Source organism: Talaromyces proteolyticus (genome assembly GCF_021365285.1).
Source record: "Talaromyces proteolyticus strain PMI_201 chromosome Unknown BGW36scaffold_8, whole genome shotgun sequence".
NCBI classification, from domain to species: Eukaryota; Fungi; Ascomycota; class Eurotiomycetes; order Eurotiales; family Trichocomaceae; genus Talaromyces; species Talaromyces proteolyticus.
Genome location: NW_025764284.1, coordinates 224,893 through 247,893, shown reverse-complemented (window position 1 = coordinate 247,893; position 23,001 = coordinate 224,893). Strand labels below are relative to the sequence as shown.

The 23,001-nt window shown below is 49.7% G+C and overlaps 8 protein-coding genes across 8 annotated transcripts; 1 reads left to right on the top strand and 7 right to left on the bottom strand.

Moving 5' to 3' along the window:
- Nucleotides 1–277: 277 nt before the first annotated feature.
- BGW36DRAFT_381787 (putative DUF221 domain protein) lies at nucleotides 278–4,109 on the bottom strand. Its single transcript, XM_046216462.1, has 3 exons — nucleotides 3,561–4,109; nucleotides 2,965–3,513; nucleotides 278–2,914 (listed from the first exon to the last, which is right to left on the bottom strand). The coding sequence occupies exons 1-3, from the start codon at nucleotides 3,672–3,674 to the stop codon at nucleotides 626–628; spliced, it is 2,952 nt and encodes a 983-aa protein (XP_046070085.1). The 5' UTR covers nucleotides 3,675–4,109; the 3' UTR covers nucleotides 278–625.
- An 887-nt stretch (nucleotides 4,110–4,996) lies between these two features.
- On the bottom strand, nucleotides 4,997–6,236 carry BGW36DRAFT_428841 (fructose-bisphosphate aldolase, class II; the record flags this gene model as incomplete). Its single annotated transcript, XM_046220609.1, has 4 exons — nucleotides 4,997–5,557; nucleotides 5,607–5,909; nucleotides 5,957–6,067; nucleotides 6,129–6,236. The coding sequence occupies 4 exons, from the start codon at nucleotides 6,234–6,236 to the stop codon at nucleotides 4,997–4,999; spliced, it is 1,083 nt and encodes a 360-aa protein (XP_046070084.1).
- A 1,276-nt stretch (nucleotides 6,237–7,512) lies between these two features.
- On the bottom strand, nucleotides 7,513–12,235 carry BGW36DRAFT_417853 (uncharacterized protein; the record flags this gene model as incomplete). Its single annotated transcript, XM_046219397.1, has 13 exons — nucleotides 12,120–12,235; nucleotides 11,946–12,026; nucleotides 11,872–11,888; nucleotides 11,568–11,808; nucleotides 11,480–11,506; nucleotides 11,249–11,424; nucleotides 11,105–11,201; nucleotides 10,979–11,055; nucleotides 10,857–10,927; nucleotides 10,535–10,806; nucleotides 10,323–10,361; nucleotides 7,765–9,515; nucleotides 7,513–7,671 (listed from the first exon to the last, which is right to left on the bottom strand). Exons 1-13 carry the CDS (start codon nucleotides 12,178–12,180, stop codon nucleotides 7,513–7,515), a joined length of 3,069 nt encoding a protein of 1,022 aa, XP_046070083.1. The 5' UTR covers nucleotides 12,181–12,235.
- Nucleotides 12,236–12,597: 362 nt separating this feature from the next.
- Nucleotides 12,598–13,204, bottom strand: BGW36DRAFT_360661 (uncharacterized protein; the record flags this gene model as incomplete). Its single annotated transcript, XM_046214198.1, has 2 exons — nucleotides 12,598–13,070; nucleotides 13,165–13,204. 2 exons carry the CDS (start codon nucleotides 13,202–13,204, stop codon nucleotides 12,598–12,600), a joined length of 513 nt encoding a protein of 170 aa, XP_046070082.1.
- A 543-nt stretch (nucleotides 13,205–13,747) lies between these two features.
- Nucleotides 13,748–14,941, bottom strand: BGW36DRAFT_299379 (uncharacterized protein; the record flags this gene model as incomplete). The annotated part of the gene is made up of 1 exon (XM_046211526.1): nucleotides 13,748–14,941. One exon carries the CDS (start codon nucleotides 14,939–14,941, stop codon nucleotides 13,748–13,750), a length of 1,194 nt encoding a protein of 397 aa, XP_046070081.1.
- A 702-nt stretch (nucleotides 14,942–15,643) lies between these two features.
- BGW36DRAFT_360659 (uncharacterized protein) lies at nucleotides 15,644–18,303 on the top strand (the record flags this gene model as incomplete). The annotated part of the gene is made up of 3 exons (XM_046214197.1): nucleotides 15,644–15,947; nucleotides 16,008–16,108; nucleotides 16,153–18,303. The coding sequence occupies 3 exons, from the start codon at nucleotides 15,644–15,646 to the stop codon at nucleotides 18,301–18,303; spliced, it is 2,556 nt and encodes an 851-aa protein (XP_046070080.1).
- A 489-nt stretch (nucleotides 18,304–18,792) lies between these two features.
- Nucleotides 18,793–20,740, bottom strand: BGW36DRAFT_193515 (uncharacterized protein). Its single transcript, XM_046209814.1, has 2 exons — nucleotides 20,678–20,740; nucleotides 18,793–20,628 (listed from the first exon to the last, which is right to left on the bottom strand). The coding sequence occupies exon 2, from the start codon at nucleotides 20,407–20,409 to the stop codon at nucleotides 19,282–19,284; it is 1,128 nt and encodes a 375-aa protein (XP_046070079.1). The 5' UTR covers nucleotides 20,410–20,628; nucleotides 20,678–20,740; the 3' UTR covers nucleotides 18,793–19,281.
- Nucleotides 20,601–22,756, bottom strand: BGW36DRAFT_381760 (putative oxysterol binding protein). Its single transcript, XM_046216461.1, has 5 exons — nucleotides 22,428–22,756; nucleotides 21,999–22,324; nucleotides 21,884–21,938; nucleotides 20,678–21,830; nucleotides 20,601–20,628 (listed from the first exon to the last, which is right to left on the bottom strand). Exons 1-4 carry the CDS (start codon nucleotides 22,479–22,481, stop codon nucleotides 21,024–21,026), a joined length of 1,242 nt encoding a protein of 413 aa, XP_046070078.1. The 5' UTR covers nucleotides 22,482–22,756; the 3' UTR covers nucleotides 20,601–20,628; nucleotides 20,678–21,023.
- Nucleotides 22,757–23,001: the final 245 nt, after the last annotated feature.

Sequence of the window (23,001 nt, the reverse complement as noted above, 5' to 3'; positions counted from 1 at the left end):
TCTGACCGCAGCAGCACTATCATCACATCGTATTCACATCGTATTCCCAGGATAGCGCGTATAATTATAGAACTAGCACAAATCAGGAGACCTTATCTGGTTAGTAGGAATTTAGCATCTTGGCAATCAAATCTGACACATTGATTTTTTGACATGTATGAAGATAGCATTTCGAATATTAGATGCGGAAAATCTTAGTATTTTGTCGGCTTATAAATTTGCCTGAGGCACTCGGTCACGTGTGAAGCAAGCCCTCTTCGTATCATGTCAGTCAATTCAGCGTTCTTGAGACATCTACATGCACTCTTATCTTCAAATCTCCCCTAACCCTAATTATACCAGGCTCTCAGTATAGATCTAAGAAGAAATTGCTCGTAGCAGAAGACTGAGTAGATACAAGACAGCTATGTGTCCATCTGATTGAAATTTCTAATATCGTCGTATCATTGTACACCAGTACATTCAGTGGATAGCTATACATAAATTCTCCAATAAAGATGCAAACCAGGAAGAATAACGGGCTTGATATGTCCATGAAAAAGAAACAACACCTAAAATACAGTACCCTCCACATAAAACATCACTAACTAAATTCAATTCGCTAAATGGGAATATTTTTTCATATTTATCGTCGTCCACGGTAGTAATCGTATGATGTCGGATTATTGTTGTTCGCATCCTCCTGAGAGAGAGGGCCATAGCCAGCTGTTCGCCAACGGTCGAGAGTGTGGAGTTCCCCGGTGCCGGCTCCAGGGGCAGCCATGGGCTGCGGGTAGTGGAGTAAGCGGGACTCGCTCTCGTTCGAGTCATTGCGGTATAGAGCAGAACCATCAGTGGGCATCATGCCGGCGCTGCTGGAGCGGGATGCTGGGGGACGGAAGGCAGGGTGCTCGGGGAGAGAGTCTGTTGATCTGTTGGTGTGATGGGCTATGGCGATGGGTTCGTAACTCCCCTCGAGCTTCCGTGGGATCAGGGAAGAAGGAGAAGAAGCACGAGAGGAGTCGGGAGAGTCGCCGAAGAATGTGCGTGGGGTCTGTGAACGCTCAGAAATGAGGTCTTCAGGACGGCCGTAGATTCCACCGCCGAATTCATCACGGAAATCAGCACGGTTTTTGAAGTACGAGAAGTCGAGTTGGTTCTCGTTGACGATTTCGAATGGCGCGTTGGGCTGGGGTTCGGTCTTGCCGGGGACAGAGGTGGACATGGACTGCATGGCGATATCTGAGTATCCAGCAGTTGTGTCGAAATTGCCTAGGCGACCACGGTAGATCGACTTTAGAAGTTCTGCAGCTCGTGCGTGGACCATGGGCGTGAGCAGAGGTTTGTATAGAGCTGGATGGCCGAAGCGGGCATTCAACCGATCACCAGCCCGCTTGATGCCCTTGCCAGGTCCGGGACCGAGTGCTTCAGCATCGCTGAGCGTTCCATGGTTATAATAGATCATATCGGCGTCGAATGTCCTGGCACAGTACCATTTGAAACCGAGCATAATGAATGGCAAAGGAACAAGGGCATAAACCATATTCAAAGTACCCTGAGACTTGACAACCAAAGCGACAACGAAATCTGCCAAGATCGTTGCAAAAATCATGCGATTGAAAACAATAGGCCAGAAACGACCACCAGACTCGGTTTTCGTGACGAACACATACATGAGCAGGTACTTCTTCAATCCGCAGTCCAAACAAAAGTAGAGCGCCGCGACAGGAAGGATGATTGGCTGCAGCGTAGCAAAAGAAAGTGCCACAGTGGCATAGAAGAGGAAGTAGTTGTAATAGCTTGCATAGTCAAACGGCAGGGGAGCAGTCCACTCGATGTTTTGGCGAGGAGTCGCCGCCATGAAAGTCTTCATCCACCATTTCCACACAACAGTAAAAAGCTGCACAAGATCTAGTGTAGCGCCGAGATTACGCTGCAACAGCCACGTGACCCAGAAAGGAGAAACCTGGCAAAGAGCACTCATTGCTTTATACCAGAAATTCCCTTCCTTCACGGCGTCCCATGCACTTTCGTTGTTGTTCTTAGCGTTAATGACGGCAGATACGTAGGCCCAGGCAGCAGAAAATAAGGAAAAGACAACCAAGTTGTTGAAGACGAAGAAAAAATATAGATAATGAATGACATGGCGCTCTCGTGAAGTCTTGGTTTTGTCGCCTGCACGACGCATGAGACGGCGGAAGATGATGGGCAAGATGAGGTAAATCAGCGAGGTCAAAGCAGGCGATGCGATACCCTGAACCGCAGCCCAAACCTTGGGATGTTGTTCCAAAGAGGTTTGGAATCCCTTCCAGACAAGACCAAGGTTAGACAGATCAGATAAAAAGATAGCAATCATGGCGTTAGGCGCGATCCAAAGCACAGTCAAAAGCAGCACCCAGAATACATTCACCATACGACGCCACCTTCTTGTGGCCCGTGACAACGGCAAATTCTCCCAGATAATGTCGTGCGGACGCGGTGCTAGTTGAATGGTGGTGCCTTGTGGTTTCTTGTTCCGTGCGGTATACGCAACGGCATGGGCGTGTTCAATGGCTTCCCAACTCGCGAACCCATATGGCATGGTGTTCCGCTTATCGACTGATTGGCGAACATCCTTAATTCTGGCCTCGAGCTCCTGGATCCGATCAGTCAGATAGTCTATGGCGTCCACTTTTCCGGATCCAAGTTCTCCCTTGTGTTTCCGAGCAGGTCGCATTGTCGGCCGATTGATAGGGAGGTGATCAGGATTTTTCAAATAAGTGGCAAGAACAGACTCCAACTGTCTTACGGCTTCTTCATGCTTGTTGATCAGAGACGGGAGTTCCTTCACATTGCGTCCGATGGTGGTTCGAGGCAGAGCGGATGTCGGGTTGACTCCGTCGGTCAATCGCATCAATCCTTCCTCGGAGCGCAAGTTCTGAGGAACATCGGTTAACTGGCGGCAGTCAGTAAATTATTTCAGCGAAGTTAAAACAAAGAACAAACCATCAACGTCCTAGCATGCAGACTCATTTGATATTCAGCGCTTTCAAAATAGCGCCTCCGCAGTTTGAGAATGGCTCTATAATTGTACCACAGGAATGCTATGACGATAAAGTCAAAGGCATACGCGCAGACAACCTGGCTCCATGCCGCCTCGGTTTTGATCTGCAGCGGGGTCATGCGAGTAAAAGCGGAGGTGTCTGTGGTAGCAGAGCCGTTGTTCTGCATCAAGTTGACGGGGATAAGCACAGCGCATCCAATGACGGCCATAATCGAGAACATATTTCGCATCATTCTGGCACATCGCAAGAAGACGGCGGCATCCAAGCCGATGCGGTCTGTAAAGGCTTCCTCCTTGGTCTTGATAACAGGCGGGACCCAGGCAAATAAGCCCTTTCCGACGGGAGGCGGGGCATGTTTTTGGTCTGCATGCTTGATCTTTGGCGCATAGATGACGTTGTGGTGCGGTCTAAAGAGGGAGAAGAGCAGGGCGAGAACGACGCTGATGCCAATAGAGGTGCCGAGGGAGGCCCAGAAAGCGTTGACTTGGAACTGAGACCTGTCAGTGGGAGTTGAGATGAAGTAAACACACAACATACAGATGATCTGAATGGGCTCTGGATTAGCGAGAGAAAAGTGTCTGTCGGGTTCGTCGAATTATCGTCACGGGCAGCGACGATGTGGCCGATTGGCGGATAAACCGAGTCGGCCATGTTGATGCACACGAGAACTCGACAAATCGACACAGAACGAGCGACAACGTCCAGCGTTTACCGGCGAGGCATGGACAGTTGATTATATCAAAACCAAGCAACGTCCACAGACAGAATCCGATAATTTCCTGGCGGGCTACGTAATGGGCCTAGACCGCGCCGTTGACTTTTTGGCTGGCTGTGGAGAGACTAGACGCTGGAGAGAAACGAGTGTGAAAACGAGGAGAGAAGCGAGGGTAGGGAGGCGAAAGAACTCCCATGGAAAGTTAATAATATCGATTAAAAAATGTCCCTCGAGGATAGAAATAAAAACAAGAACAGAATTATAGGCGACGGAACAAAAAAGTAAGAAGTTGGGGTCTTGTTTCACCTGTTGCTGTCTGGAGGCGCTTCTGGCCTCAGGTGGTCGGTGGGGGTGCGGGTCACGCCGATCTGTCTCATTCGTTTATGCTTCCCTATTTTTCTATTATTCTCTTATTCTCTTATTCTTTTTATAGACTACTATCAATATTGTATTATTTTATATAATTGTATAGTTATAGTATTGAGGATGCAGCTGGCATGAACGATAATGAACGATCATGAACCACCAGGCACCGATAAGCAACAGAAACGGAATACCGTACACACAACAAAACCATCGGCCAATCACGAGGCCCGTCACGCGACCCTCGGTAGAACGACGGAGTAGACAAGTATACTTTTCTGGCCATACTATTCTCTAGCAATTCTCCTGAGCCCAAGACAATAACTGAATAAACAGTAATTATAATATAATAACCCAGCATAGCGATAGGCGAATACTGAATGTAACTGTATACTTACTACTACTGACTTGTATTAGGCGCTACTATTTTTGCATCAAGGCGGTCCAATCAGCGGTCTGCTGACAGGCCGTTTAAGACATTCTCCTTTTTAATAGTATTCTATAATATCTGGTTGTTTTTTCGACGTTGACGGTGAATATGGGGTAGAGATCGTTATATTTTATTTCATTATTCACACTCTGGTTGCGCACGTATATACATATATCAATTAAGAATATTAATTGATATCGATGTTGGAACAGAGATCGACGTCGCTGCCGATCGCCGAGTCTAGATTTGTCTAATTCCACTGTCTGTAAGTTCAGGCCTGCTTCCAGAATATTATTAGGGTTCTAGCGAAGAGTACTAAGTAGTCGTAGTAATATTTCAAAGTAAAGTGAACGGGTTCTTTACAACAGCTGAGCACCATTTATCTACATTACAGTCGCGGGCATATCGCCTTTTTCCCCTATATTGTATCGCCGGCACGTCTTCTCTTCGGTTTAATCTTCGTGCTTACAACTGGCCAGCAGTGTTGAAGTCTGCCAGAGCTTCCTGCACGCGCAGGCTCATGGTCTTCTCGCCCTCGCGCACCCACACACGCGGGTCGAAGAACTTCTTGTTGGGCTTGTCGGCGCCGTCCGGGTTGCCGACCGCGGTCAAGAGGTAGTCCTTCTTCTTGAGAACGTAGTCGCGGACACCGGACAGGTAGGCGAACTGCATGTCCGTGTCGACATTGACCTTGACCACACCGTAGCTGATGGCCTCCTTGAACTCCTCCTTGCTGGAACCGGAGCCGCCGTGGAAGACGAAGAAGACGGGCTTGTCGGACTTGGACCCAATCTTCTCCTTGACGTACTGCTGGTGCTTCTTGAGCAACTCCGGGTGGAGGCGCACGTTGCCGGGCTTGTACACGCCGTGCACATTGCCGAAGCCAGCGGCAATCGAGAAGTACGGGCTGATCGGGGACAGGGTGTTGTAGATGGCCAGGATGTCCTCGGGCTGGGTGTAGAGAGAGTTGTTGTCAACGTCTTCGTTGTTGACGCCGTCTTCCTCACCGCCGGTGATACCAATTTCCTAGTCTGGTAAATACAAAGCCAAGCAGAATTAGCAGGCGCACACATACCATCTCGAGCCATTGCTTCATGGGCGCGGCGCGCTTGAGGTACTTGGCGGTCGTCTGAATGTTCCAGTCGACGGGCTCCTCGGAGAGATCGATCATGTGAGAGGAGAAAAGAGGCTCGCCATGCAGCTTGAAGTAGGCTTCGTCGGCGTCGAGAAGGCCGTCCAACCATGGCAGCAGCTTCTTGGCGCAGTGGTCAGTGTGCAGCACGACGGGGATGCCGTAGGTTGGGGCGATGCTGCGGACGTAGTGGGCAGCGGCGATACCACCAGCAATCGAAGCTTCCTGGTTGGTGTTGGAAACGCCCTATTCAGTCAGCACATCTGTATTTGGCCTTCTTCAAGAAAACATACCTTTCCAGCGAAGTAGGCGGCACCACCCTGGGATACTTGCAGGATGATGGGGCAGTTCTTGTCGCGGGCGGCCTCCAAGGACGCGACAACGGTGGAGGACGAGGTCACGTTCTAGTGCTGGTCAGTATTCCAGTATCCCAGGTTCCAGATTCCATGCGCGAAAAATACGTACAATGGCAGGGATGGCGAAGTTTTTCTCCTGGGCATATTCAAACAGTCGCAGGACGTCATCACCAACGATGACGCCAGACTTGCGGGACAGCTTGTCGATAACACCCATGATGCGGATTTAGCAGTGAAGAGCGAGCAAAGACTTCTCAGAGATGAATGGAATGTCAGTAGAGTTATGTGCACGAGATACTTGGATACAATGGGCAGAAGTGAAGCTGTCAATCAGAGCAGAAAAATGCGAAAGTCAAGCCAGGCGGGGGGTTGCTCGCCGTGTACCCCTCATAGAAAAACAGGAGAACATGACTGGAGGAGCGCCTCACCGAGTTCACCGGAAGGTGGAGCAGCAGCAGCAGAGAAGCCTGAAGCAGCGATGAAGTCAGCGTGATCCAATGCGGGCTGGTCCGTGGGTGCTCACCTAATGATATGATAATAACCTTGGTCCAAGACGAGCTCAAGAGAGAGCAGTAAATTGCGTGTGGCAAGGAGGGGTCTGGCTTATTATGTATGTGCGCCAGTGATGATATAAATGATCCAACCGGTGGGGGGACAGACCCGGCTTGCCCCGCGTCCTTTTCGTCTGTGACCATTGATGTACCTCACACAAGAATACCTGTACATACGTAAGGGAAGTACAGGATCCACGGCGAAACCTGATGTCCTTTGATCAACCCACACTATTGAGCACAAGTGGACTGTGTGGACCGGTCTGATTATGGCGATCGTTGTTTGGATACGTTATGCTGGCATATCTAGCTATCGATCCAAAATCTTCAATTACTACGCAGTATCAATGCTATGATGATCAATATTCTATCCCCATCCCGAAAGGCGCTAATCCCTGTCCTGCCCTGAATCACTAATAATCAGTATCAATCACTCCTCGCTTTGAATCGGGAGACCTCGGGCGGAACAAGCACTGCAATCATCGGCCCTGCCCGCTCTCTCGCCAGCACTGCAAGACTAGGAGGGTATACAAAGCGGTGAAGATGGGGCCGTATATCTTCACTGTCGAGAATATATGTATTTTAGAGACTGCATCTAGGATGTGAATATTGCAAGTATATAGCATGGTTTGGCGGCACGTTAATATTCTCGGCGCGGGTCGCTCCCGAATTACTTGATGTACCTCGGGTATCAATTCAGTATGAATGGCGATATAGTAGTACATGTATGTCAGATAGACGCTGATGCTATCGGAAGGACTCCGATTTATTTATGGAAGAGAAGGTAATTGCTAAACCAAGTACCAATTGACATATGTAGAGGAATAAGAACCTAGTCCAAGAGATCTATATTTGTACTTTTATCACAACAGCAGTATATGCAGGAAGCAAATATAAACAAATGTACAACTCTAAACGCCAGTTTAGTAATATGCGCTGTTGTCACTCCGATGCTGACGTCGGCGCCTGTCGCTCCATCTCGTAGAAAAGCAGATACACCTCCTTCTGCATGCCCAAGACATCGCTCGTCTTGCATTCCTTGACCTTCTCGTCGGAGATCCGCCACCAGCGCTCATTAGGCTTGCGCTTGCGCAGGAGCCTCTGCGCACTTAGGCCGCTTGAGGATGGCCGGTCTTTGTCTGGCTGGTGAGATGGGCTTTTCTGTTTGGATGATTTGCTGAGGCTGAGGCGGACGGAGGATGTGGATTTGCGGGGAGACGGGTCTTTGGAATCGTCGTTCGGGGTGGTTGTTGTTGTTTGCGTCCCTGTGACGGAGCGGGCAGAGGATCGTACGCTGGATGATTTGCGTGGTCGTGTGCCTTGTAGAGAGAAGCGTGGATTCGATGCTGAGTCTTGCGGGGAGAGTTGAGGGGTGGCTTGAGCAGGGGATCGCGTGGTGGAGGTGGATGCGGACATTGTCGGGGAGGAGGATGAGTGATTCGTACTTGAGAGTGACAGCGATGAGTCTGCTGGGGAGATACTGAGGGGACTTGGCTCCGCTCCTTCTGGGAACTGTGCCCTTCTGATGGCAGAAATCCGGGGGCTACCAACAGCCGACGTGTTTGCGCTGCCGGCCCGGCTGGCCGCGTAGGATCGAAAGGTATCCGGTGTTGAAAATGGGGGATAGGTATGACTCCTGCGAAACGACTCGTAATGGCCACTGTTGTGGCTGCCCTTGTGACAAACGATCCCAAGCAGTTTGAACCACTTGCGATTGAGAATCCCACCTAACGGCAGACGTTCAGGAAATGAAACCTTCGCTGCGTTCTTCGTCGAGCTGCTCTGGTCAAAGATGGACCGGGATAAGTGTATAGCAACAATTTTCGGAAACACCGTGATCCGCATATGGCGCGCAATTCGACGTTTAGGGACGGACTCGGCAGCTGGGAGGTCGACATCCTCCAGATTCTGCTCTGGATCTGTCTCTAGAGCATACTGGATCCGAGATATCTGGGCATCTAGACGTGCTACATCAGTCTCGGATTTGGCCTTGGATTTGGCGATGATTTTTGCTTCTAATGCATTCTGCAGCCGGCACTTATCGCACCGGAACTCGTCAATATACTCCGTTTTGAGAAGCCCATCAAAACACGAGTTCAACGTGGTAGAGCTCTTTTGCGGCACTTGCAGTGTCAGATTGACAAACGACGTCTTGTTGGGACGATACTGATAGTGGCAAAATTGGCATTCGATCTGCGACTCGAGTTGCCCTTCGAATGGAAACGCATACTCATCGTCGATTTCTTTGAGTTTTGTGTCGATAATCGCTGGAAGACCTTCTTCCGAGCCATCCTCAATCTTCACTGAAATCTCCAGAGGTTCGGGATCGCCTTCCTGGCTTTTATCTCCATCTGACGTTGACTGCGAAGACGAAGGTCCTGGGCTCCGAGTTAAGCATTGCGCCCGCTTTCGCGCTTTGACTCCGGCATGGTATTCGTCACACAGCCGCTCTGCAACTATCTGCAAGAACTCCTGTGCATCCTGCTGATTGCGGCTGATGCGCGTGCGATAAGCATATTCCAGCGCCTCGATGAACGGCCGAGCAGAGATAGTTTTCTTATAGATCGGCCGCTCATTGAGCCGGTCCAGCATCTCCTTCAGCGCCAGTGTTACCGTCCCCTGCTGCAACTCCCGCTGTCTATCGGGCCGAAGATTTCCCTTCCAACTCGGCGTCTCATTCGGACCAGGCAGTTGGTTATAAACCTCGGGACCATCCAGCTCTCGCCGATGCAGTTCGCGGATTAGATACACGCGCAATTCGCCCAGCCCTGCGAGAGCCTGCAGAACAGAGTTGATGAAGCAGTCATTCGCAGGATTGGTCAGACCGACAATCGCCTTCTTGCGGTCGCTGCTGCTGGAGTCGTCGCCGTCGATCGTGAAATTCGGGCCGAATACATAGAATAAGGTAATGGCAGCCAACGAGGCGCCGGCCGCGTATGCGGCGACTGTAGCGGGTTTATCAGGCATCGAGGGCAGGTAGATTCATGTAGGTATAATGCCTGTATTATCGCGCCATCTCCAGGTACTGCGGGGAAGAGATTCTCGCAGGGGATGACTCAAAACGTGGCAATGGTGGTGGTGTGCGCGGATTCCGTTGGATGCGTCAAACAGGATGTTGCGTTCGATGGCGGTACTGGATGAGGGAATAATAGATGACTATAATCTTGATGGTTACCCCATTAGCCATATCCTGCACAAAGGAAGCATCCCACAATCTCACACATACAAACGAGAACCTGGGGTAAAGATGACAAATCCGGAGAGTCGACGAGGACGGGGCGACACGCAGAAGAAACGCACAAACAGGGCGCCTGATCGCGTCAAGGCATAAGGAATGTCTGTAAAGAAACGAGGCTTTTAGACCGTGTAATTGGCCAGGACCAGAAAAGAGAAGCCTAGGAACGAAAGGAGGGGACGCTGTCAGCAACAGCACAGGAAGGAGCTCCGCCAAGCGTCTGCAATGCGGAGGCTGTTTTTCCGCCTTCACTAACAATTACTACTTCTTAGCACTACATCAGCATTCGATTGGCTGCCGGATATTCACGGCCGAGTTTGTAGCTTACAATGATGGATTTTTTCTCTACTACATTTTGGCCTTTCTGGGCCCTGTCTTTGTTTTAGAGGCCTAGTCCTTGTGACGGCAAGAGTCGGCAGTTGGCCCGAGCATGCATATTTCTCCGCAGTTGTTATCGTCTGGCTGCAGACTACACCACTTGACATGGGCTTGATCCGTCAGGACCCGGGGTCTACACGGTTTATGAGTCTGATTGGCCAGTTTTCGACTGGGCTGGCTGTGGTGGGATAGACACGAGGTGATGCCCGAAATTCTTCACTATCTATAACTATTTATGACTTTTGGTTGCAATGACATTGCGGGTTAAGGCGTTGACTGGTATCTTAAAACTGATTTTCGACGAAATGCCGTGGATCAAAACATCCATGTTGTATAATTAAGCCCTTAGACTTTCCGGAAGAGTGGCAACGTGCTCTTGGAAAAGATCCTCCGCCTGCTTCCACACGCGCGCATTCGTCCTGTCCTTCAGCTGCAACAGACTGGGCAGCAATGCCTGGCTGAACATCTCAGAGCTTTCGCGGGGGAGCAGCGACGGGAGGTGGTCGATGCTGATGACATCCAGGGGCAGCTCTGCGTTTCCGACAGGAACGTTCACTGGCACGGTAGGTTTGTCGAATGTTGTGGTGATATCGTAGATAGGGACTGGGTTATTCGGGTTTGTTCTAAAGATTCATCAGTATGGCCATTATGGTAAATTAATACAAAAACTTACGTGTCAGCGCTGACATCGCATACCACGGCAAGGGTACGCTTGGGTGAGGAGAGAGATTCTTGGTTGATGAACTGTTTTTGTTAGTATCACCACGTTAAACGGTTAGAGGTAATTCAACTAACAGGTGGAATCTCGGCCGACAAGTAGATGCAGTTGATGAAGATGTCTACATCTTCGACAATCTCTTTGAACGGACCACCTAGTATACTAGTCAGCGAGTATTCCCTAACATCTTATGGCAGTCCTACCCTTCTTAGTCTCCTCAAGATCCCATTTTAGAATATCGCTGTCGGGAATACCAGCGTCTTTGGCAAATTGCACAGCACCTCGGCCACATCGTCCAAGCTATGGACTTATCAGTAAAAATATTTGGATTGGGTAAATGGACATACAGCTCCAATGACGAGCACCTTGGGTGAGCGTCCAGCCTTCTGCTTTCCAGCCTCAAGAACCTTCTTCACAGATTCAATGAGGGCGGCCTCGTTAGGGTATGGTTTCTCGCTGGGCAACGGTTGGCCTTTGCCCTGTGCAAGCTGCCACGCCCAAGTTTTGATTGCCAATGCAGAGCCTGTAGTTTATCAGCATTTGGCAAGTATAATTCATACACCCATTGAAAGACATACCGGCATATCCCGCAGAGTATCCAAAAGCTGGTTGTACTGTCAGCGACCCAACACAAGTTGAAACTTCAACCGAGGGTAGCTCGCTTACCAGCGACTCGTCTGCCCACTTCATCGGTCAAAAACTCTAGGTCCAACAACACGCCACCCCCACGGGGCCACCGACTCAAGACTTTCTCCCAGCCAGCCTGCTTCTTGTAGCAATGGGCGAAGGAAATGTGAACGTGTTCCAGTGGGAATTCATCTTCAGGAAGCTCTTTGAGTCCAAGGATATATGCGTCTTTGGGGGCATCCTTCACCCACGAGCCTTCATCGACGATACGGGCACCGACCTAGATTGGCACCCAAAAGTTAATGTCGTTTCTTGTTTTAACATTGCGGTTCATGGTTCATACAGCAGCGTATTCATCGTCTATGAGCAGTATCAGGTCAGTGTCGTGTAATTCTCAGTCAGGAGCTTGGACCATACCATTGAAAATACTTTGACTTGATCTCTCAACTGTAACATCATAACCCGCGTCCAAAAGAGCTTTGGTTGTGGTGGGAGTAACTGGAAAACACCAATGACTCATTAGCATTTTCAAAGCACCGCGGGGACAATCCCCGCAACAGATGAAAAGAAAAGGTATCAGGAAGAACACACGGGCTGACCGCGCCTCGGCGGGTTTGGTTTCTGCTCTGAGCCAGATCTTGGTTCCCGACATCTTTGAATATCGTCAATGTCCAATTGATGAGTATGGTCAAAAATTGGGAGCAGAGTGCACGCATGGACAAAGAGGAATTACTCATAGCGGATCAATGATAATCCGCGGCGCATTGCGGGATCGGAGCGCTCCCCGACATTTCCCTTCGCAATCTGAATCATCATTACTGTAGGTTGGTACTAGAATTTGAGATGTATAGATGCATATTTAACTGTTTTCACTACTGTAATGATAAGGTCCTGAGTCTCCAGCGCGTCTGGCGCTTGAATTGGTGTAATGATACTAGATAGCGCATTTGTTTGTATTTGGCGTGGCTCGCATTGCATTGCTTGCCAAATATTTCATTTATTATACATTGAAAAAATCATGACATGCCGCCTTGAATATATCCATGAAGTTAATCCCAGTGAATACCCGTTAATCTGCCTGCTTGGCTCGACTGCGGGTACGGCTTCCAATGCCCTCAGTTAGTCTGGCTGGAGTCTTCTTTTCAGCTTTCTGAGCCTTCTTCTTCGGTCTGCCAGCTCTCTTCTTCTGGCCATTAGTGCTTGGTCCCGCGTTGTCTGCGGGCAAGGCCGTCTTGTTGTCTTCGGTCTTTTGTTTCTTGACGCCGACTTCATTTGAAATGGAAGTTGCCTGGTCTTCGTCCAAAGCTCGCTTTTCCCCAGGCTGGGAGCCTCCGGTTTCGTTCTGCGCATGGTTATGTGCGTCATTGGGCTTAGACTCAGGGTTCGCATCTACTACGACTGCTTCCTTGGCCGAGCCTGCTTGTTTATCTGTCGATTGAGCGTCCTTCCCGGTGGAGCTATCAACGGGCTTCGTCTCGATCCGAGCATCATTTTCCACCGTAGTTGCTATGGACACGGGTTGCCAGTCAGACATACGCTTGACTAAAAAGCAAGAAAAAGACGAATAGTCTGTGTCCCAAAGACATTGAAAAGAAGCCTTTTTGGGCCGGTTTCAACAGAATCGAGTTCTACATACCATCAACGGCGGGCGCACTTGCGATAACCTCAGAAGCCATAGCTGAGCAAGCAAGAGACGTGGGGTCGAATATCTGATCAACAGAATGGAGTGGCGACGAGAAGTCCTAGGCAGTGGAATCGGATGTCACACGCGACTTGTGCAATTGGAAAATCAACTGATGCAGAGAATGGATGACGACTGATTCTACCACGCAGTGGGATGATGATGGATGGAGGAGTGAGAGGTGAGGTTGGGACCTGAGCCGGGAGAGGCGTCCAAAGCCTACAAGGATGGTTGCACGCTATGGCGCGGGCCAATCACCGGCCCCATGTCCCCGCTCAGCAGGAGACAGCCAGCCGGCACACAAATACAAATACCTCAAACAAACCCTGTTGACATGATTCTTGCCGGCTTATTAACCCCATCGAGATTCGGTAATGATGTGAGCAGTGGACTCCGAGAGCACTAACGGCATATCCGCCAAGCTTCTGTAAAGGGCTAGCCTTGTCGGCCCCGCGGCCAATCACCGCTGGTCTAGGACCAGCTACGAACACCAGCCAAGTGAAGTGATATGTGTTCGTAGAAGCTAATACAACGTGTTTCAGGCGATGGCGAGATCGAGACGGTCCATGAGCTTGCTGATCTGAGAGTGAACATTGTGAGATTTGTGTATTTCAACTCGATCTTCAGACAGCATCTCCTTGATACGAGGGGCGAGCCGCAAAGCGTCTATGTGGTTATTCTGGTCCAGTAAGAGCCGCATGGCATCCAAGTGTACGCGGAGGATGTATTCCTGGTTCCTTTCTGCGGGCGAATTTTGCGGAAGTTCGGGGTGGTCGCGTATATAATCCATAAAGGGTGTAGCAGTTGGATGTGAAGGGTGATACAATTGCAAGGCGGGACTCCCCAATGCCGTCCAGGGCACAGTCTTCAACATGTCACAGAAACGCTCGAAAGCGGGTACAGGTACGGTATCGAGTCGGTTGCTTCTTCCGTAGTCAACGATAAGTCGACCCAGGTACTCTGCACTTTTCGTGAGCATGACATTTCGTGTGTCGTCCGACATGGAAGAAACCATTTCAACGGAATTTGTGAAGGTAGCTAAAGCGCCCCCGATCCCTCGCCCGTACTGGATATCAGCCGCGATGTAGTCCTGTAGAAAGACACTGAAAATCCGCCTTCCAGCGTCTTCAGGAATCTGGCCGCTGTCTCCACCTAACCGCAATTCGCTCAACATTCGCTGTAATACCGCGATCTTGCTGTGCAGGCCTTCGGCTGTCATGAATTTCAGGGCAGCACTCCACGTCCGTCGAGACCTGAAAAGATGAGTTCGAGATGCTGGGTCAGAAGCCCAAAACCAGTTCATTATCTTCATTCCAGCGCCTGTCTGTTTCATTTCGTGGGTGACATCTACCGACCGCGATCCAATCAGGATCAACTGTGCTTGCAAGCAATCTCCAATATTCTTGCCAGTAATGGACCCTGCTGCTACCAGCTCGTCGAAAACTATCATGGGCTCTTCTGCTATTCTCTTTTCTAGCCGAGATTTGGTGTCTGAGGCTAGTTGGGGATATGTCGGCTTGGGTGGCACAACCCGAAAGAGAGGATTGCTCAAAATTGTTTGCATATGTTCATTTGCGGAATGCACCGGCTGATGCGTGTCTGCTGCATCGAGTTGTCGGCGGAAAGACGAAGTCAGGGCCGAAAGCAACTGTTGAGATTCTCGCGGGGTCTGGGGGAGCGGATGGTTGATCTTCGGCCATGGCTTGATCTTTAGAATCGACTTCCCTTTCATCTTGGTCTGGCTGGCTAAAACAGACCACTGATGAGTTCACTGTTTACAAAGCGTAGTAAATATGTAGTTGCGGTGAATTACTCAGAGTGTCGAGAAGGGGAGTTGGACTAGGGTACTAGCCGTAGGCGGCACGTTTCTGCCGCCTGGCCGGCAAGACTCTTGATCAAGAGCCCGTCACGTAGTCAACTCGAGGCAGGCGGCGACAAACGTAGTGAACGGAGCGCAGAGGATAGATTTGATGTGTAAATGTAAACAGTGTAATAATAATGATACAGTAAGTGCAAGGAAGCAAGTGCATGACGATAGCTGTTTGCTCCAGCGCGGCTAACCTGTCCCGGCCTAGCAGCCGCCTCGCTAAAACCGTCCCGGGCGCGCAAGAGCCAAACTCAGCTTCTTTCAAAAGTCCTCCTTGTCTACGCTGTTTCAACTCTCTGCAACTCTTCTCCCCATTCACCCTGCATCCTGATCCTGGCGCCCCTTCGCTGCAGAGCTGGTGCCAACCTCTGAAAGAGGGAGCATCGTTCGAAATACTCGTTTCCACCGCATAATCCTACTTTTTCGCTCCTTGCCTCCGGGCACCTGACCAGTCTCCAATCCCTGCCTGCTCGCACTCCAGAGCATCCCACGTCCCTTCCTCCCCAATTGTGCCTCTGCGTACACGATACTCCTGCGAATAGCACCTCTCACATCACATACATAGCTATGTCGGAAGTTTTGTCCAGAAATCCAGCTCCGCGTGGGCGCGGGTCAGCTCGAGGTGGTCGAGGTGGTTATAGTTCCAGAGGTGGTCGAGGTGGTCCTCGATCTGGCAGACTAGACGCAGACAGCGCCTCAACACCCACAACTTTTGAAGAGGAAGGAGAGATCGGTCAATTGAAGAAGAAATACGCAGATGCTTTGCCGACTCTGAAAGAGCTCTTTCCTGACTGGACGGACGAAGACTTAGTTTTCGCTCTTGAAGATGCAAACGGTGTTCTCGAGAGTGCGATCGAGCACATTAGTGAAGGTGAGCCTAGATGCTTAATAGTTTCTTGCTATGCCATTTACTGACTAACTATTTTCTCAGGCAACGCTTCTCAATGGGGTGAGGTTAAGAAGAAGACCGCCGATAAGTCTCGTTCGAAGCCAAAGGATGCCCCAAAGACCCAAGTCCCCCCGTCGAATCAGGTTCTGCAGCATCTCGCACTACCCGTGGACGAGGAGGTTTGGAGGGTCGTGGTGGTCGCGCTCGTGGTGACCGCAGTCGTGGAGGTCGAGGTGGCCGAGCTGGTGCTCATGGGAATGGCGTTCGTGAAAAGCCAGCTGTTGCTGCCGAGACAGTCGAGCCCGCTGCTACGTCGACGGTGACACCAACTATAGACGGATTACCTAAAGCTGTCGGCGCGGGAAAAGTAACTGAAGTCATTGATACTACTAAGGAGGCTCCCAAGCTACCTGAACCTGCAAAAAAGGGTTGGGCTAGTTTGTTTGCCAAACCTGCACCGCCGCCACCACAAAAGAAACCTCCACCTGCAGCACCAGCTCCAGTTGCCTCAACCAGCACTACAATCGAACCTAGACCCACCACTGTTCCAAGCGAAATTCCTGCTGTGGCCGCTCCCGAAATCCCTCAAGAGAAAGAGGCACCCGTTCCTCTGAATGTGTCTGCGTCCGAGCTGCCATCTAACGTATCACTCGAAGCACCTAAAGATGATCTAACTAAAACAAACCTCGCGCAAGTTCCCGACGTATCTGTACCTCCCGCTACCGCGACAGCAGCTAGCACCGTTGCTAGTGTCCAGGATCCTTCTTCTCTACCTCCCGTTACGCCCCAGAATCGTGCCAATGTATCCGGATATGCAGCCTCCGCTTTGAAAGCAACTGCGGCCCAAGGTCGTTCTGCTAGCTTTCAACGCCGTGTCCTTGAACAGCAGGAAGCCGTCGTCATGCCAGCTAACCATGCTGTTGATCGCGCCGCTGTCCAGTTTGGTAGCATGGGTTTGAATGGAAATGATGCAGTGGATATTGATGAGCAACGAGAGGATGCTGAGACCCGAACTCAGCCCCCACAACACTCCCCTGTCGCTCCTCGTGCTTCGCTCCCTCCGCCTACACAAGCTCATCCATCGGCCGAAACTCCCACCGTTGCTCGCCCTGCACCGGGATTGCCTCCTGTTCCTCAAGCCACGTCAACTGACGCTGCCGCTTTCAACGACTTTAGTCGTTACGGCGAAGCGCAGAAGCCTTTCGACCCGTTCACCCATCAGACAACGCAAGCTCAAGAGCCCTTCTCTCATCAGGCTCCTGTCCAAGCTGCGGTGACCTCTGGCAGCGACTACTCTCCATTCTACGCCGCCGATCAACAACGCCTTCCTTACAACTACTACGGCTACCCCTCGCAGGATTCTACCACTCAGCGTGGAGCAGCTGGCTTTGGTGTCTCTGGAGCTGAAGGACAGCCTCAGGTCCCAGCAACCCAGGCTCCAAGTCGCTATGGTCAGGCTGAAGCACCTGGCAGCGGCCAGAATACTCCTAACCCTACTCTTCCTGCTGCCACTCAGTCCCAGCAACCATCTGCCCAGCATATTCCAGGTGGCCAAGGTGCCCATGCTGGCTATGGTTACGGATACCCCTACTATTCAAACCCTCATTATGCTCAGTCTTACATGAACATGACTCAGCATCAATACGGCCGCAATCGCCCCATGTATGATGACGCTCGTCGCTATGATGATCATTACATGCCTCACAATAACCAGTACGGCTACGGTAACCAATACGCTCCCTATGCTAAAGGTGGTATGTACGGCCAGCCTTTCTCTTACGACCACTCCTCATCTCCTGCCAACGTTGGAGGCTTCAATCAAGGTTTGCCTGGTCGTGACTCGGTATATGGACGATCTGGATCTGCGCAGCCTGAAAACCAGCAGTCGGCAGCCGCTGGCAACACCTTTGGATCCGCCGTCCCTGACGTTTTCGGCCGGTCTCAGTCTGGATTTAGTCAGAACCAGCAAATATCCCAGCAACCTGTTAGCTCTGAAGAGACTAGCAAAGGTTTCGAGGCTTCGAAGACTGGAGGACCTAGCCCGTCGCTGGGTCAGGTTAATAGACCTGGCTCGGCTACCAATAGTCTTCCCGGCCAGCCTCAGTCTCAAACTGGTCTCCCTCCCCTTCAAGGCCAACAGGGTCAACAGGGCTTCAGTGGTTATCCTCAGCTGAACCAACAGTATGGCGGTGGTCTCGGCGGGTTGAGTGGCCACCAAGCTGGAGTTTCCCAAAACCACCACCAAGGAAGTGCGTACGGCAACTACGGAGCTGGGGGATTTGGGAACTACTATGCAAATTCAGGACGTGGCGGATGGGGTGGTAACTACGGACATTAAATTAAACAAGGGATGAGTCACAAGGCGTTCATTCTTCGATTTAAATGTGTCTTTTCTATTTTCCTCGTGATGTTACTGGAAAAAATCAGCGAAGGGAAGTGCTCTCTCGCTGTGTTCTCTATTTTACCGGGTTTTATTTTCTCTCACTGTGATATCATATGGAAGGGGAAAAAATTGGAGGTGCCATCGGTCAGTTGTGTCTTTACTACTTCTATATGTCTTATCAGATATTCGCGCCTTGTCCTCTCTTATTTTATCTGTATCACGTATAACACGCGTCTCATCTCATTATGCAAAATGGAGTGGGTACTTTACTATTCCAAGTTGATGTTTGAACTTGGGGATTGCTACAACGTTATTCAATGTTGCAATGTGTTTTGATTTTACGACAGTCTGAAGAAATGTCATAATCCAAACGACTTGCGGGGCTGGGCTCAAAGACCCATGTCATCACATTCCACTTTGAAGTATTCTTTGAATTGTCTGTTAATGGTCTTTCAATTTATATAGTCCGTGAGACAGCTGTCAAAAAGTGGTGTGCATCTGGTCAATGTCACAAATTGAGGGGAAACATCTATTTTATAGTGTTGAACAATGGCCATTTAGTTTTTTGGCTTCAAATTGCCGTTTATACTATCAATGTGACTCTATCTATTACTGTGACTGACAATTTGTTGCCATTGACATTAAGATTATGCATTCACTCTTTCAACTATTAACGTTGACTTTGAGAGTGGACTAAAATCGAGAACAAATCAATAAGACTAGACAGGATAAAGAGAAAGAAATAAGACAACTTTATCTCTGCCTCGTACTTATACCATGGTTTTGTATTTTTCTTTATGGATCATGCTATTTTATTGACCAACTGCTCAGTCCGGAAGGTATTAAAACTGGATGAGGTGTATAACCATAAAAACCAAGAAACAAAGAAGCAACTAATCGATGTGAGAAATGGTATGGTATCTTAACGAACAATTAAACTTTCGAGATAAGGAGAGAAGGAAAAAGAAAGAAAAGCAAAAAACTCACAATTTCAGCCATGAATTTCAACGATCCATCGACAACCCCCTCGAAATCTACTGTATTCTTTTTGTCGACTTTCAGCTGCAGCATCTTTTCCAACACGCCCGAGGTCTCCTTTTGTTGCTTGTGTATCTCCCCAAGCAGTGCCTCGATTTTGTGGACTGAAGCTTGTTGCGACGCACCCGAGATTTTGATATGCTGCGATAGCTCTCGCAGATCGGCACGAGTCAACTTGAGTAGCTCGAGACTGGGGTTTTCTTTTTCCCCCTGCAAGGATAGGAATGGGCCGGTAGGCCGAAGGAGTGGTTGAAAATCTGTGTTAAGGGGACTTGCCGAACTGACAGTTGGCGGTAGAAGAGGCATCTGCTGCGACGGTTGCTTCTTCTGCTGACTGCTTAGATCCATATTCTCAAGAAATGCTCTCGGGAGGGTATGGGCACTTTTAGGGCCAACAGCAGCTCTACTGTTGCGGTTTTCGCTGTTGAAGATCGATAGAGCGAGTGGAGAGCCCCTGGTGCCTCGTTTGAGGTTCCTTGGTGATAATGCAGATGCACGTCTTATCGAAGACGGAGGGAGAAATTTTTTGATAGGGGGGTTTTCACTGTCCCATTCAAGTGAGTTGGTAGGCTCAGTCTTACCGTTGCTGGCTGTCTTCTCGCTCTTGCTGAAAAGGTTTGCTGGTTCTGGCGTGGAAGAATCAGAGGGACTGAATCTATTCAAGTTACATACAAACAAGTTATTGGTTTTATTTGGATGCACTGCTGTTGATGTTGATACAGAGCTTTGTTTGAATCCCAGTTGGTTAGAGATGGTGCTGTGCACATTGCTGTCGGCATTACCCATTGAGCTGTGAGGCAAACTCCAAGCCACATTTCCATTTCCATTGCCAGTGCCAGGACCGACGTTGCTGCTGGCAATGATCCCATTAATAGCAGCTGAGACATCGGCAGTGCCAAAGAATTTCCCACTGGGATTTTTTGCAGGATCAGAAGGAAGCCGAAATGGATGAGCTAGTTTAATGGTGTTGGGTCTGTTGCCTGAGGGTGTCTTATATTGATGTTCCCCATGAAGTTCAGCCATATCGATGTTGTTTGGCCGAATTTATTTGGGACTGGATTGACTCGATGGGTTTATGTCTGAAAATAAAACTGTGACGAGAGCGGTAATAGGATATATGAGACAACCAAGATAATTTCTCAAATAAATGGCCTTATGCACCACATGTGCAGATTAAAAGACAGTGTGATAATCGCCAAAGAATTTGGGAGTAGCTGGTGGCCTCCTGACAAGCAAACAGACCTGGATCAGACAATCAGCTAGGTGCAAGCAAACAAAGAAGTAATCCTACATGTAGTGTTTGATGGTTGACGGATTTATTCCTGTAAGTCTAATGTAATTCATATAGCTGAGTAAAGCATTCCAGGCAACACGTATATTGCCATGCCAATGGTATTCTGAACTGATATCTATATTCAAACGTTATACTAATCCTCCCAATACCATGCAATTTGGGTTTATAGCCCTTATTATACGTACTAAGCCATGTGCTCAATACAAAACTCCATAATCAAAATTGAACTAGTATTAATATCCAATGTCCATTCGAAGATACTCGATCAGAATTGATGAAAGCCAAAGCATTTAAATCCTTTGAAATGCTTGTGTGCAACAATCCTACAGCTGTCTGCACAATCTTACAGTCCTAACCCTTCACTGCCAACCTTGTGATACGGTGGCTTCGCATCCACTGCCCTCACCTTATGGAATCTCCAAACACCGCCAGTCCGGTCGCTCTCGATACCCGCACCATTACCGGTAGTGAGATCGAGGACGGTGGCCAGGCGCATAAAGCCTGCGTCCTCTTTTTCATTGATGCGCTTGAAGAATCGTCGTTCCCATTCCTCGCCTTCCTGTTTCTCTTTCTTGCGCAGTTCACGCTGCGCGATTTCAATCTTCGATTTGGCAACGGATGTTGCATCCATGTCGCTGCGTTCAATGGCGGACGCGACATCTTTCCATGCTCGTCGGCTTTCGTATGCGTCTTGCTCTTCGATTGGAGCAAGTGTCAAAGGAGTCGTCTTCATGTTGCTGACGGTGAACGTCTCGACCTCCTTCTTCGAGCGGCCGTCCCGAATAGTGAACGTGTTTGACCACTGACCTTCGGCAGTGTATAATGGATTCTTTTCGCCGTCATTTTCCTTGTATAATACTGCACTGAATGTGTTTTTCTTCCCGCTCAGCCAGCCCTTTCCAGAATAGTCGATTTTGGCAACATAGCCTGTGGAGCTGGCAATCTTGGTGGATTTTTCCAACTCGACATATGGTGTGCCGTAAATCAACGACTCAATGTGAAGGCTTGGCAATGTGATGAGGTAGGTTTCTTTTTCGGCCGGATCGTTCGTGTCCTTGCCGGGAGGTGTGACAGAGAGCAACGCGTGGCCGAGTTGTTTGACCTGGATGGTGCTGGAAAAGGAAGCTCTTTGGGCATTGTAACCTTGGAGCTGATCGAAACCTGTTAGAGAACCGTGTGGTAGATTTCATGTTGGTGACTAACCTCAACGCCATGCTTCTCGTTCACAATGGAATAAGCGGTGGTCGGAGGGTGGTGGCTGGCAACAGTCAATAATCAAGAATACCACTAGTTATCGACCCTTGAACAAGTAACGTACCTCACTTGCTCGCTGATGAGACGTGTCTCACCTATATCCTCATTCTCAAGCCACTTGCCTATGAACAGCTCGCCAAGAAACGGGTTCAGCGGCTTTTTCTCGCTGCCTAATTTCTCGCTGCGCGTGCAATACTGCTGATGCAACGTGCTCAGGAACCACTTCAACACCAGCAAAGCCCTCTTCTCGGGGTCGGACTCGCGCGCGGGCGCCACGAAGAGCGCAGGGTGTTCAGCCCAGTAGGCAGAGTATTCGGTCAGAGAAGTCGATGAGAGAATGAAAGGTGGGGCAGTCAGTGAGGAGAGGTCGCCATTGAACGAGGCAATCGACTACAGATCGGTTGTCAGGGTCAGTTCGGTGCTGCATATGTGGGTATAAATCATGCCGGTGCGAGCAGAGATACAGGCTACGTAAATAATAATGCGTGCATACCTTCAAAAAGCTTGTCCAAGAGGTCTTGCTCGCGGCGTCCTGATTAGCAGCCATCCTGAGACTTTGAAATGCGGGATTGGTAGAAAGGAAAAATCGTGCCGTATATAAAAAATCAGGTTCTCAACAGACAGGCGCGATGTGAAGGGGTATGGGCATATGATGGTGGAGCATGATGGATGAAGACAAGCTGCAGTTGACTGCGCAACTAACTTAAGAGGCAACTAGGCGCGCAAGTACCTGCCGACGTCACATCGTCCGGATCGGGCATCGCGGCGCCGCGATCGACTGTCAGTGCGGGCGTCCGTCGAATCAACAAGTACTTGTGCACATCACGACCAGTACGACGCCGACGAGGCTTAGCACCCGTTATGCACCAAGCTTGCGCCTCGAAAGTAACGAGTGGGACGAAGACTGTAGGAGGACGAAGGGAAATGAGATCGTCCGGGGATTCACAAGCAACCGCCCATGTGAGATGATGTCACGCGACAGGATCTACTGCAGTCTGCAATCGAGTTCATGACCGAGTTGTCTATTATCTACATACTCTGGCTAACCATCAACGATCATTACATTG